General features: G+C 48.4%; 1 protein-coding gene across 1 annotated transcript in view; it reads right to left on the bottom strand.

Moving 5' to 3' along the window:
• HNRNPLL (heterogeneous nuclear ribonucleoprotein L like) overlaps positions 1 to 15,142 on the bottom strand; it is a 90,019-nt gene that overhangs the window by 15,083 nt on the left and 59,794 nt on the right. The window contains exons 11-12 of the mRNA XM_078649020.1: positions 7,923 to 7,980; positions 7,731 to 7,829 (exon numbers count right to left, since the gene is read on the bottom strand). Coding sequence (XP_078505146.1) covers positions 7,731 to 7,829; positions 7,923 to 7,980 — 157 coding nt within the window. The remainder of the gene's footprint in view (positions 1 to 7,730; positions 7,830 to 7,922; positions 7,981 to 15,142) is intronic.

Genomic DNA, 15,142 nt, shown 5'->3' with positions numbered 1-15,142 from the left:
TTAGGGTTAGTGCACAGCACCACCTGGTTGGAGTGACTTTGTATGAATGGCTCTTGGATAGTCAGTGCCTGGAGTTCACTAACAAGTCGCAGTGACGTGATCGCTATCAGGAAAGCCACTTTCCACGTTAAGAACTGAATCTCGCATGAATGTAGAGGCTCAAAAGGTGGACCCATCAGTCGGGTGAGGAGCACATTTAGGTTCCAGTCTGGAGCTGGTGGGGTCCTGGGAGGAATGACTCGTTTGAGTCCCTCCAGAAAGGCTTTAATGGCAGGCACTCTGAAAAGTGAGAGATGCTGCCTGTTTTGGAGATAAGCCGCTATGGCGGATAAATGTATCCGAATGGAAGCACATGCTAGATTGCATTTGTAAAGATGTAACATAACAAATGATGTTGTGCGTGGACGCGTCAAGCGGGTCTATGTTGTGGCCTACGCAATAAATGACAAACCGCTTCCATTTTGCCGCATAGCATGCTCTGGTGGTGGGCTTTCTTGCCTCTCGTATGATATCCATGCAGTCTGGAGGCAAGTTGAGGTAGCCAAACTCTAAGACCTCAGGAGCCAGATCGCCAAGTTGAGCTGTTGCGGATCTGGGTGCTGAATGTCGCCATGGCTCTGCGTCAAAAGTCTGGGTGTGAGGTGCAGCCTTTGATGCGGTACCACGGAAAGTTCTAGAAACGTGGTGTACCATGGTTGGCGTGCCCACGTTGGAGCAACCAGGATGAGCGTCATCGAGTGTTGCTTCAGCTTGCGTGTCACCAGCGGTATTAGAGGTGCTGTGGGAAAAGCGTACGCAAATTTGCCCGACCAGTTTATCCATATCGCATTGCCCTGCGACTGTGGGTGCGGGAACCTGGCGGCAAAGCTTTGGCATTTTCCCTGGTGGCCAACAGGTCTATCTCTGGATGACCCCACTGCTGGAAGTACGGGTGGAGTACTGATCGATGTAGCTCCCACTCGTGCATTTGGTGGCTGTACCTGCTGAGCAGATCCGCCATCTGATTGTCCTTGCCTGGGAGGTGTTCCGCCATGAGGAAGATGTTCCTTTGAATGGCCCACTTCCACATGCTCTGAGCCAGATGAGACAACTGCGGAGAGTGTGTACCTCCCTGCTTCTGAATGTAGTACATTGCCGTCATGTTGTCCGTCCGGATCAACACGACCTTGTTGCACAAATGTACCTTGAATGCCTTCATTGCCATGAAGATTGCCATCAGCTCTAGGAGGTTGATGTGCATCTTCTTTTGCTGCGTTGTCCATAGTCCCTGCACTGTGTAGTAGAGTACATGAGCTCCCCATCCCTGGAGATATGCGTCGGTTGTTAGGATGATTTGTGGCACAGGCTCCTGGAACGGTCGTCCCTTGCAAAGGTTGTGTGGATTCCACCAATGCAGAGAGTTGTATGCACGACTGGTTACCAACACTAGGTCTCTCAACTGTCCGTGAGCCTGAGTCCACTGATGTGCTAAGCACTCCTGGAGCGGACGCATATGTAGTCTCGCATGCGGGACTATGAAGATGTAGGAGGCCATCATGCCTATCAACTGCATGAACACTCGTGCTGGAAGCGAGTGTTGTGGTCTGAATTTCTGTACCAGCAATTGATTGCTGTTGATCCTCACTGAATTTGGCTGTGCTGTGGCTGCCAGAGTGTTTATTGCTGCGCCCAGATACTGCCGTACATGGGCGGGCTGAAGGTGTGATTTTGGGTAATTTAGTGAGAATCCCAGATCGTGAAGAAGGTGAATGGTGTGGGACATGCTGGCGGCGCACTGCTGGGCCGACTTTGCTTGGACAAGCAAGTCGTCCAGATAAGGGTAGACGTGAACGTTTTGTCTCCTGAGGTGTGCAGCCACTGTCGCCAGGCACTTTGTGAACACCCTGGGCGCTGTAGTCACTCCGAAAGGGAGGACTTTGAATTGGTAATGCGGATTCTGAATGGTGAATCAGGTATTTTCTGTGTGACGGATGTAGCGGAATGTGAAAATATGCATCCTTTAGATCTAATGTTGCGAGGAAATCCCCCTGATTGAGCAACGGAAGAACCTGCTGCAGTGTTAGCATGTGAAAGTGTTCTGAAAGAATGTACTGGTTTAGTGGTCTGAGGTCCAGTATGGGTCTGAGGGACCCGTCCTTTTTTGGGATTAAGAAGTACAGTGAGTACACTCCTGTGCCTCTTCCACCGGCACGAGCTCTATTGCCCCTTTTTGCAGCATGATGAGTACTTCCTGCTGCAATAAGTGCAAATGCTCTGTGGACATAGGTCGGTGTTTTGGGGTATGTTGGGTGGAGTGGATGTTAACTCCAGACAATAACCGTACTGGATAAGCTTTCTGACACACCTGTCTGTGGTGATGGATTTCCAGACTGGCAGGAACTGCTGGAGTCTCCCCCCGACCGGTGTTGTATGGTCGGGGGGCAGTGACAAGGCGTCACTGTTTGTTGGCGGCGGAGGATCGGGAGCTGTTGCCACGACCTCTGCCTTTGGCGCGGTTTCCGCGATAGCCACCTCTACTTTGTTTGTTGTACGTGGTTTGCGCGCCACTCTTATTGTACTGAGTTTGCTGGGAGAGCTGGCCTCTGGAAACACCTCTATTGTCTGAGCGACGAAAAGAACTACCCGTGAACTGCTGCGACTGGAGAGCCCCCATAGACTTTGCAGTTTCAGTGTCCTTTTTGATTTTCTCCAAGGTGGTGTCCACCTCAGGTCCAAATAAGTGATCAGGGTTTACAGGCTGATTTAGGATGGTGGTTTGTATCTCCGGCTTGAACCCGGAGATTCTGAGCCAGGTTTGTCGCCGCAACATTACACTGGTGTTAATGGCCCTGGCCGCGGTGTCTGCTGCGTCCAGTGCACACTTAATAGAAGCATTTGAGATGAGTTTCCCTTCTTGTATGAGCATCTCTGCTGCCTCTTTATATTCATCTGGCAAGTGTTGTAACAGAGTCTCATGTGTATCGTAATGTGCCCTGTCATATCTGGCTAAGAGTGCCTGAGTGTTTGAAATGCGCCAGATATTGGCCGCTTGAGCCGCCACCCTTTTCCCTGATGCTTCTAGCACTTTAGATTCCTTGTCAGGGGGAGGAGCATCACCAGTAGTTTGTGAGTTTGCCCTCTTCCGGGCATAGGAAACAACTAAAGAGTCCAACGGCAACTGGCCCTTGATGTAGGTAGGGTCCCCAGGCGCCGGCTTGTACTTCTCAATTCTGGGGTTTATAACCCTGGCCCGTGTGGGTTCTTTAAAAATGTCTGCAGCACGTTTTAAGACACCCTTTAGCATTGGCAGAGTCTTTACGGTCTTCTCAGAGGAGGAAAGGGTGTCAAACAAAAAATCCACCTCAACAGGGTCAGCATGGAGCTGGACATCATGATTTTTGGCTGCCCTTTCAATAAGCGCAATAAATGCCGCCGAGTCCTCAGTAGGCGATGTTTTCACATTACACACATGAGTGTCTGGGGCAGTTTGTGGATCCCCTGGGTCAGCAGCATCTGCCCATGTGTCATGTTGATCCTCAGGATCAGTGTCGGCAGGGTAGTTGTACTCATCATAGTCACCTTCCCCAGCCTCCACCTCGGAGTAAGTGGGCGAGATTGGAGCAGTGTCCTGTCCACGTGGAGCTATCAGTTCCACAAGAACGGGTGAATCCGTGGAATCCTTTTTCTTCAAAGGAATTGTGTAGGACTCCATAGGCTGTGCTGGAGTAATCTTTCGTTTGTAAAGAGAAAGTTTACCGGTGTCGGTGTCGATGAATCGTTCAGACTGCTCCTCAAGCAGAGGTTGTCAATGCTTTGTGCTCACAACCGCAGGTGCAGGCTTCGGCCCCGTGGACACCTTCATGGACGCCTAGGCGACAGTCTTCGGCGCGAATGCCTTCGGCGCCACTTTTGGCGGCAGAGTAAACTGAATGGGCGCGGTCGACTTTTGAGGTTTGGTGGCAGGCTTCGGCGTGGAAGAATCCTTCGGATCGACAGCGGAAGCTTTGTCCTTAATGCGTTTCAACGATTCAGACACCTGCTTCGAGAAGGAGGCGGACGGCTGCGTCGACTCGATAGGTTCCTTCGAGCCTCCACCAGGTGCGGACTCGAGGGTTGTAGTACTTTTGGCCTTGTCCGGCCGACGCGCAGGATCGACAACTTTCGTAGCTCCGAGTCCTTTGTGTCGACGGCCACCGGCTCTGAAGGCTTCGGGTCGACGACCTTGACAAGTGCTTTTGGCGTCCTAGTCTTCCGCTCGACACCCTTGAGCGACTTCACTGGGGTCGATAACCTTTTTTGTCTTTGTCTGCACCGATAGGTCTGAAGACATGGAGCCGACCAAGGCAACATGCACTTTCGGTTTCGACGGCGCCTCTAGTCCTTTCGGTTGTGTAGACACCGAAGCTTTCTCTTTCGGTTTCGATTTCACCAGTTGTGGCTCTTTCGAAGTGTCTGTAGCCGGGCCCGGAGGCGAGACTGTGGAACTCAGTGGAAGATCTTAGGTAAGGCCGTGTGGCGATCCCTCGACCTGAGCCTATATATCGTTTCAACGGGGCATAGCTCCTCGCTTGAGCTATCTTCCATGGCCCCATAGGCCTCATCGTCGTCTCTTACCTCGTCTACTATTTCTTCAGCATCGAGCATTTCTACGTCAGCGTCGTAGTTGGAGTCGATCTCTGCCGCTGGATTGGAAATCGGCTCTTGATCTTCCTGCTAGTCTGCCTCTTCTCCCTCGGTATCGAAAATGTTCACCGGGTCAGGTGCCGTCTGCTGGGCCTCCTGGCGCGCCGAAGTCGAATTGTCTTTTTGGAGCGGAAACGAGAGCAAGCCATACAGTTGGATTCATCGTGATCCGGCGACAGGCACTTGTTGCACACCAGGTGGACATCGATGTGAAGATACTTCGAGTTGCACACGGGGCACCTCTTGAACAGGCTCCGCTCCATGATGGTTCGTCGAATAAGGCCTGTAGCGCCGACCGGGCCTCGAGCACTGAAGAGCCACGTGACTCCTCTGGATGTCCTACTTGGGAACCGAGCTGGAACAGAACTGGGCACCGATCGCAAGACAATACCGACGATATAGGAAAGGCCTTCGGGCCAAAAAGAAAGTTTCTAGTGATTCCGAACTTGAGTGATCAAATATGCATTCGAACCCAATGGCGGAAAAAAACAATCTGGGGATGGAGTCGATGCCCACGCGCACTGTAGTCCAGGGGAGGAGCCACCTATCTCGTGATTCTTCGAAGACTCTTCCAGGACAACAATGTGCAATCATCCGGACCCAACACTAGGCGGCAATCTATGCAATAGATATGAATTCAGCAGCCCACATGCCTCGAACCTGACTGTTCCTCCAAAACATAATGCGGCAGTATGTCCTTAATATGAATATCACCTATTAATCATTAAAGTTTGGATTAACTGCATTTGGAAAAAATTGTAGGGCTTCCAAATAGGACGCAAAAAAAAAGGTTCTGCATTGGAACAGCTTAATGCCATTTACGTATGAAGTTTCAACTTTTTTGTACAGAGTAGGTGGAGTGGAACTCCGTGGATTCCAAGGAGTTTTTATGTAACTTTGCGGAATTCCACGTACTGCAACTCCGTTAACTCCGTCCACCCCTGGAAGTAATACTATCAAAAAAATGTTCCACATAGTGCTTCATAATTTGGCTTTTATTTCCGCATAATCTAGTCAGCCCTGCAGCATAATTTGGCTGTCCGCTGTTACAATTTCAGTGGCCCTGCATATCTTAAAGAATCACGCTGCATCAGATACTAAACAAGCACCAGACAAATCCGCGATCAGGAATAGTACAAAGGTGCAAAAATCTTGCACTCCCCCCTCCAACTACACAGCAAGTTTCTGAATAGAAATATAGGGCCGATAATGGCACTTTGGATGTCCCGCAGCGAAATATCGAACGCCCAAATTAAGAATGCCTGTTGGCAATACAAGCTAAACTTGTTGCAGTCATAGCCACAAGCAAGAAAATTAACTGTGGCCTCCCTCCAATGGAAAGACTGCTATGGGCTGGAGTGCTTCCTGGGTTATATTGAGCCGGCATCTGAGAGGAAACTATTTGCAGTTCAGTTATGGGACTTTACAGCTCCTCTCCTTCACAGCTAGATGAGAGACTGATTCGAGGCACTCCCTCCACCACCTAAGCAGGTTTTTATTTCTTTTGCCCTGCATACCAAAGCCCTAGGAAATTGTATATCCGGCCATTGTGTTGTAACCTTGGGCAGAGGACATGTACAGAAGCCCTAAGAACCCTGAAGTGGGATTCCACAACCTGTAGTATTCAGTCTCATGGTTTTTGTTGGCTAAATGGAGAACAAGGCAAAATTAAATGAAAAAAAAAATCAGTACCTAGATTTTTTATGTGGTATAAACAATTTTTTAATTGAATTGCTTACTGTTCATTTGACTGTTTTACACCTTGTATGGTGATTTTAATGATGTATTTATGCTCAACTATATTATGATTGTAATTGTTTTATCACTATTGATTTTGCACTTCGATGGCGTACTGCTAAATAAAGTAAGTGTTTTAAAAGTTGCGGCTGAAATATTTCCAACAATGTCTCCCACCACGATTGAAGAGGTTGAAAGTAGTAGTATGGTCAATCAAAAGGCAAGATTAGAAGAAATGCGGAAATTATAATAAAGTTAATAGGATGCGGTAATGGCTGATGACCAGTGGAGCTGCTTGACAGCTAATGAGGAGTCTGGCCCTGGTTTTCCCCCTTGACAGTCACCTACCCAGCAGGACATTGGGCATTGTTCCTCCTAGTCTCCCCGCTATTACTCCCTCCTCGTCTCCCCGCTATTACTCCCTCCTCGTCTCCCCGCTATTACTCCCTCCTCCCCTCCTGCAACATTGTTTATGTGTACTGTTCCCTACTATGCTTTTGTATCTGATGTAACTTGTAACGCAACGATCCTACATGTAAAGCGCTCTGATATCCTCTTGGGGCAAGTTCGCGCTATATAAAACTTTATAAATAATTAATAAAAAATAAAATATCAGCCAAGAAACACATGAAACTTAGGAGGGGTATTTTGAACAGACAGGAGACGGTTAACAAGGTTTTTCAATGTTTTAGTAAGTATTTGAATGTGTTGACTCTGAGTGGGACATCCTCTAATCCAGTTTATACAGGTGCAGTCTAGTTTTAAGAGGGAAGAGGTAAAAGTGTTGATATGGAGAGTGAGCCCAGAAATCTCTTATAAAATTGTTGGTGATGCTGATGGTAGATCTAGGCACAGATAATTCAATCACTCAAAACAAGGCAAAAGTGAGACTTGGGTAGCAGGGCTATACCCTCTAACCATTACCTTAATGGATAATTTCAGAGAGAGAAGCAAATGCAAACGGTTCTATTTTCTCACCTCGGTGCATTTGAATTGTGACATTAACGTTTGTGCTCCAAGGTTTTCCTCTAAAAGAATAGTGACAAGTTTTGCTGCGTCTTTCAGGATCAAGTGATCCAGAAAAGAGTGACTATAGCAGTAAAGTTTGTCACACATCAAGACTAAAAGCAGTGGGATGAAAAGTTACTTTCTGTTTACAAACATCCAGGGTTCTTACACACAAGCAGTCATGAAAAGGAACATGACACCAGAATGCATAGTCAAAGCTCACAGGTTTATTTACCTTAGAAACATGCATCATGTGAAACTTAATTTCACACACTTTCTAAATGAATGAAACGCACTTCTAATGCAAATAATCATCCACTTACTTGCAACTCTTATCTGAGTATGGTTCAGTATAGTTAGTGCTTCGACTGCTTCTGTCTTGGATTCCCATTCTAATAGACCAGAGAGTGTTTTAGCAGTAGCTGGAATATAAAAAAAAAGTGAACAGTTATTGGAGGACTTGAAATTAAAATGAATTGGAATTGAAAAAATTCAAGGCAAGTTTATATACGTACGTTTAGCGTCAAACACTTTGCATTTGATAAAAATCGGAACTTCATGTTCTTCACATAGCTGTAACAAAATATACACAATTTATATGAAAATAAATATAGCAGAAATGTTACAGCTTCACTCCAAAAACACGATTCAGGCAGCAGAGTGAGGTTCCACCTGGCAAGGAAGATGCAGCAAAAGGCGCATATTGTAAAATGCAACTTCTGAAGGACTATCTTCACTTCACTTAGGAAAAGATAAATGCCTTCAGTGCCCTGTACACCCCACGAACTATGACTTCCCCCAAGAACACCAGAGATCAGTGCCACTTTTATGACTGACCCCAGATCAGAGAGACATCCGCGAGGCACCCATCACACAGTTTAAGGTACTGACAGCTATTAAACCTATCAAAGTGCATAAAGCCACTGGCCCAGACGGCTGCACAGGGAATTTGTACAAGATCTTTGCTAACTCACTAGCACTTTATTTACTCAACTCACTGAACTATGAATGAGGGCAATAAGACTGCCTCAGTCTGAGAGGCAAATATATTTCTATGATCCCAAAGTCAAGAAAAAACAAAATTACAATAGGGTAATTGCATGCAAATATATCGCAATCAGATTAGAACCCCACCTTCCCGACTTGATACATCTCCTTATCAGTCTGTCTTTATTGAGTACCGGCACACAAGATTACATCTGCGCCACACAGAAAGCCAGAAACAAAGCGGTGTTCATTTTGGTGGATAGAGAAAAGATATTTGTGTGTAATGCACACTAAACAAAATGTAACTCAAACCGGCATTTATTGACTATGGCATTGGTGGTACACCGTCCACCCACCTCGAGGGTCGCCTTAAACAGCAAACTATCAGTATCTTTTACACTGAAAGAGGCATCTGCCAATAGGTGACAAACGCCATTAAACGAATAGTTTACCTGTCGGTGTAGTTTTGCAGCTTGAAGATCTTTCTGGATTCACTATGCTGTGCATATTCCACAATCTGGTGGTTGTATCCCGAATCGTAGTCTTTTTTTTCTCTTTTTTGTAGCCCAGGTGGGCGTCGACGTCCCACCATTTGGTGTACCTTCGGTGACGTCGGCATGCTTCCGGCAGAAGCTACCACCCTTGGGCGCCATCTTCTTTTTTTCTGTCTGTTTTTTCTTTGCTGTGTTTGTAGTGAATCTATGGCTATGTCAGTTAATCGTTTTTCCAACGTAATTCTTTTCACGTATCTTGTAAGCTTCAACTTGCTTTCTTTTCTATGTGTTTCCACCTTCTTCTCCAGCCTCATCTTTCTGGCGGAGGCGGGTGGGTTCGCTAGTGAATCCAGAAAGATCTTCAAGCAGCAAAACTACACCGACAGGTAAGAAACCATTCGTTTTGCAGCGTGAATCTTTCTGGATTCACTATGCTGTGCATAGATTTTGTAGCGGTTTTCGTTACTTTTGTGGCGGTTGGGTGGAAGATGAGCGTTGGTTGCTGAATATATGTTGAAGCAACCTTTCTCCTACTTGCGCTTCTTTGTTCATTTGTACATCCAGGCAATAGTGCTTAGTGAACGTGTGCACTGAAGCCCATGTTGCCGCCAGGCATATGTCCTGAATTGGTGTGTTGGCCAGAAAGGCAATTGTTGCTCCTTTCTTCCTGGTGGAGTGGGCCTGTGCCCCTCCTGTTAGCTTCTGGCCCGCTTGTTTGTGGCAGAATTGTATTGTCTGTGCGATCCATCGAGCTATGGTGTTTTTGGTCACTGGTTTACCCATGTAACTGTTTGCGAAGGATACGAAGAACTGTTTTGTTTTCCTGTGTCCCTTCGTCCTTTCAATGTAGTGCATCACAGCCCTTCTTGCGTCTAGGGTGTGGAGCGACCTCTCAGCGCTTGTAGTGGGGTTTTGGAAGAAGCTAGGAATCTGAATACTCTGATTCATGTGGAACCTTGACACCACCTTTGGCATGAAGTGTGGGTCTGTTCTCATTACGACCCTGTCACTGTATCTGGATGTAGGGTTCTTGCAGTGTGAGCGCCTGCAGTTCGCTTACCCTTCGTAGCGAGGTGATTGCTACCAGAAAGGCCTCTTTCATTGTTAGCATTTGCAGTGATGCTTTGTGGATGGGTTCGAAAGGTGCTTTTATGAGCTCAGTCAGTACCACATTTAGGTTCCAGGCCGATGGCGGCATTCTCTTCGGTGGCGCTATTCTTTTAGCCCCTTCCAGGAATCTTTTAACGACTTGGGATGTAAAGACGCTTCTCCCTGTTTCTCCTCTTGTGTACACCACAATCGCTGTCAGGTGCACCCTCAGCGAGGATGAGCTTAGCTTTAATTAGGTGCGTGAGGTACCTTAGCACCGTAGATTCCCTAGTTAGTTTTCTATGGAGTTTTTTTTCTTGCAACACCATTGAGTGAATCTTTTCCATTTTTCCCCGTAGCACTTGCGTGTGCTGTGCCTTCTTGCCTCTCGCAGGACCCGCAGGGTGCTCTCTGGTAGTTTTAGATGTGCGAACTCTAAGTCCTCAGGAGCCAGGCTGAGAGGTTGAGGCTCTCCGGCTCTGGGTGTAGAACTTCTCCGTTTTCCATGGAGAGTAGGTCTCTTCTTTTTGGGAACTTGTGGGGGTGGCCCTGCGCCATCTCCATTATCGGAGAGTACCAGGTCTGCCTGGCCCATTGTGGTACCACCAGGATGCGCGTCATGTTGCTCGTCATGCATTTGTTGAGAACCTTGGGGATCCGTGGTATCGGGGGAAAGCATAGGCAAATGTTTTTGACCAGCTTATCCATAGGGCATTCCACTGTGATAGTGCCTCTGGTTGCCTGGATGCACAGTATTGGCATTTGGCATTCCGGCGTGTTGCAAACAGGTCTATTGTTGGAGTGCCCCACCTCCTGAATTGTCTCTCTGTTTCCTGAATAGTGAGTTCCCACTCGTGGGACGCTGAAGTCTGCCTGCTGAGCCAATCCGCTTCTACATTGTCCTTCCCTGGTAGGTGAATTGCTAGCAGGTCTATTTTAGTGGTATAGCCCATCTCCAGATTTCCTGTGCCAAGCTTGACAGAGGGAATGATTGAGTTCCCCCCCCCTGTTTGTTTATGTAAAACATCGTTGTGGTGTTGTCGGTCTGTATCAGCACCCTCTGATTGTACAGGTGTTTCTGGAAGGCCTTGAGGGCAAGCAACACTGTTTTCAGTTCCAGGTAATTGATGTGTCTGACCGCATCTGTAGGGCTCCACAGACCCCTCACTCTGAGCCTGTTCATGTGTGCGCCCCATCCCTTCTGGGATGCATCTGTGGTGATGGTCACTGTTGGGTCCGGTGGTGTTAGAGGTTTCCCTACTGTTATTCTTTCCTTGGTCCACCACCTTATTTCTTCCTGCACACTGTGCGTTACAACCACTAGATCCTCCCAACTTCCTGTAGCTTGTGACCATTGCTGTTGCAGCCACTCTTGGAGTGGTGTTATTTGTAGGCGTACATTGGGGACCAGGTGTATGCATGACGCTATCATCCCCAAGATCTTGCTCACAGTCCTCACTGTCAGAGCTCGCCCCTTCTGGTAGTGACGCTTCTCCCCCAGTAGGCTTGGTGTTCTCTTTTGGCTGGGTAACACCCTGCATTGGACGGTGTCGATTTGAGCTCCCAGGAAGATTTTCACTTGCTCTGGTTCTATCGAGCATTTTCCCCAATGTATGGAGAATCCCAGGCTTGCTAGCGTTCTTGTGACCTGTTCTGCATGATCTTTGCATGTCTTGTAAGAGCTTGCCTTTACGAGCCAGTCGTCGAGGTAGGGGTACACGTGTATCCCCTCCCTTCTTAGATATGCGGCCACTGCCGCGAGGCATTTGGTGAACACCCTTGGTGCAGACTTTAGGCCGAATGCCAGAGTCGTGAATTGGTAGTGATCCTTGTTCACTGTGAATCTTAGCATGTGCTTGTGCTGCCTGTTCATGGGGATGTGCAGGTACGCATCTTTGAGGTCTATGGTGGACAAGAAGTCCCCGGCCTTTATCTGTGGGATGACCTCTTATAGGGACGTCATCTTGAATTTGAGTCTTTACGTATTTGCTTGGAAGAACCGTAGGTCCAGGATGGGTCTTAGACTTTCGTCCACTTTTGGCACCAGGAAGTAGTTGAGTACACTCCCTTGTTCCGTTCTTTGAATGGGACCCGTTCGATGGCCGCTTTGAGGAGGAGTTCTTGAGCTTCCTCTTGGAGTAATCGCAGCTCTCTTCCAGAGTGCTCTCTTTTCTTTAGCTTTCTGTTTGGTGGTCTCTTTTCCAACTCTATGCAGTATCCCAACTGCATAATGTTGAGTATCCACTTGTCTGTGGTTATTTTTCTCCACTCCTGGAGAAAAAATCTCAGCCTTCCTCCTACTGGCGTCACATGTTCCTTTGTGTCTTGTCCGTGTAGCACTCTCCTCTTTGTTTTTCCGTGCTCCTCCCCCGGAGGGTTCGGGTGGGAGAGCACCTCTTTCCGTGTGAAGTCACTAAGAGGGGGGTTATTCACCGCCTCTCCTTCTCTGGCCCCGTCCATTTCCTCTTGATCGAACGGATTGGCCCCTGCTCTGGTAGTTCCAGTTTTGCCTCTGCTGGCTCTGGTTGTCACTCTGCTGTCCCTGGTGGAATGCCTGGTGGGATTGCCCTTGTTGGTTTCCACCTCTGCCGTTCGGCCTCCGTGTAGGAGTGCCCCTTCTCATCCCCCTGAATTGCAGGGCCCCCATGGACCTTGCCGTCTCGTTGTCCTTCTTAAGTTGGGTGAGCTTTTCATCAACAGGGGCTCCGAATAGTGTTGTTTCACCGTTGAAGGGTGTGTTCAGGATGTTGTTCTGAACCTCAGCCTTGAAGCCTGAGATCCTGAGCCAGGCTTGCCTTCTCTCTGTGATGCCTATAGCCATCAGTCTGCTGGATGTTTCTGCCCCATCCAAGGCTGTCTTCAGGCACGAGTTGGCCATGCTTTTCCCCTCTTCCACCAGGTGTGATGCTCTCTCACGGTATTGTTCCGGGAGGTGCTTGAGCAATTGGCCCATCTCGTCCCAATGCTGGTATTGATGTCTATTCAGGAGGGCGTTTGAGTTCGCCATCGCGTTGCGGCGTTCCTCTCTATTTTCCTGCCAGTTAGGTCCATCCTCCTGCTTTCCTTGTCAGGTGGAGGTCCAGGTGTTGTTGGGACGTTTGCCCTTTTTCTGGCCGTTGCAGCGATAATTGAATCTGCTGTGACGGATCCCTTGATGTAAGCTGGGTCCTGGGAGGAGAATTTGTATTTCTTCTCCGTCCTCGGCGTTACTGATCTGCATGTAGCCGGGTCCTTGAAGGCTTCCTTCCCCTGGTCTGTGATACTGTTTAGCATGGGCAAGAACTGGCTTCTTGTTTGCGTGGGGAGCAATGTTTCCAGCAGGAAATCTGCTTTGGGCTTCTCCTCTTCCAGCTTAACTCCATAAGTTGCCGCCGCCTTCCTGACCACCTCATTGTATGCCCCAATGTCATCCGGTGGCGAAGGCCCAGAGGGGTATGTCTCCACAGCCTCCTCTGGGTTTTCGGCCTCGATGTGCTGCCATTCCTGGTCTTGGGCCGTCGAGGAACCTGAGCCGTAGCTGGACTGCTGCTCCCCGTAATCCCCTTCTGTGTAGTATAGGTCTTCTTCCTCTTTGTGCTCCGAGGGTTCCGGAGTTTTCGGCGTCTCTTTGACGTCTAACTCCTCGTGCTCCTGTACCTCAGCGACGGCCGGTGCCGGCTTAGAGGGGATCCTGTAACTTCTCATCTTTTCATCGAAGTCCTTCTTTCTCTGAAGGATGTTCTCCATTTTGGCCTCGAGCCTTCTTTTCTTTCCCTGCATCTCTGCGGCCTGCTCGTCGTCAAGCGTTTCGGCTGCTCTTTTCGGCGGCGGCGTCAAAACTTTCTTCGGCTCCTTTTCCTTCGAAGTCCCTTTTTCGGGGGCTTGCTTTGATGACCTTTGCTTTTCGCTGGTCTTCGGCCTCCGGGAGTCCTTTTCGAAGGATCCGCTGGGCTCTTTATCGGAGGATGCAGCTTCGGTCGTCAAAGTTTTCGGCGCCGGTGCTCCTTTCGAGGCTCTGGGCTCCGACTTTCGAGAGTCTGCCTCTGGCTTTCGAGACCCTGAGGGGGTTTTCGGGGTCGTAGATTCCTACCTTGTCAGGCGTTTTCTTATCGGTCTCTGCGACCGTGAAGTCATCTGGACCTTCGGCGATGTTGTCCTAGTCGTCGGTGTAGAGGCCCAGTTCGTAAAGCGTCGTGGCCTGGCCCTTGCCCTGCATCGTGTGGTGAGCAGTCCTCTGTCTCTCTCGAACTCGGAGTGTCTTCGGCTTGAAGAAGGAGCAGGCGTTGCAGTCTCTGCTCTCGTGGCCGATTGGCAGGCAGAGGTTGCAGACCGGGTGCTGGTCCTTCTGCGCGAACTTGTGGTGGCAGTTTTTGCAGAATTTAAAGGGTGTCTTGTACATCCCTGCGCTCAGGGAGACCCCTGTGTGCGCATTCCTCCAAGGACGTCGAAGATCTCGAAGTTCTTTCCTTTCTTCGTCGTCCCTTCTCTGATGGTCCTCTTCTCCCGATCCTCAGTTCTTTACTGTCGAAGAGTTGCTGTATTTCCTCCTTTTTCCCTCCAAAACTTCTGGAGCTTCACGCGACGATCCAGACCCAACGGCGGAAAAAAGAATCTGAAGATGGCGCCCAAGGGTGGTAGCTTCCGCAGGAAGCGCGCCGACTACACCGAAGGTACACCAAATGGTGGGACGTCGACGCCCACCTGGGCTACAGAAAAAAAGAAAAAGAAAAAAAAAAAAGACTACGATTCCGGACCCAACCACCAGATTGCGGAATATGCACAGCATAGTGAATCCAGAAAGATTCACACTGCAAAACTTGCCTTTACAATCGGACCATTTGAAGCACTTACCAGGGAAGGGGAGAATATTAATGGAATAGTTTGTCAGAGTTAAAATCCCATACCATCTTATGGGAGGCTACTGGATCCATTTCATATTTTCCGAATTGAAGCACACAAAAAAATCTATTCAAGCAAAATCTTAAATAGAGCTTGGTCTTGCGGAATCTTACACACTATGCATGACTGCCTACTGAATCAAAATACCATAATTTTCACTTTAAGTGGTTGACAACAGAAGACCATTTTGGACAGCAAGGTTGTCATGCATTTAATCCAATTTCTGTAGTTACCAACTTAAACACTTGTACTTGCTAATTTTAAAAAAAGAAAGCAACATTTAAAAC

This window comes from Lissotriton helveticus, chromosome 6 (assembly GCF_964261635.1).
Source record: "Lissotriton helveticus chromosome 6, aLisHel1.1, whole genome shotgun sequence".
NCBI lineage: Eukaryota > Metazoa > Chordata > Amphibia > Caudata > Salamandridae > Lissotriton > Lissotriton helveticus.
Note: the sequence above shows the minus strand (reverse complement) of the source record. Positions and strands in the feature narration are given on the sequence as shown.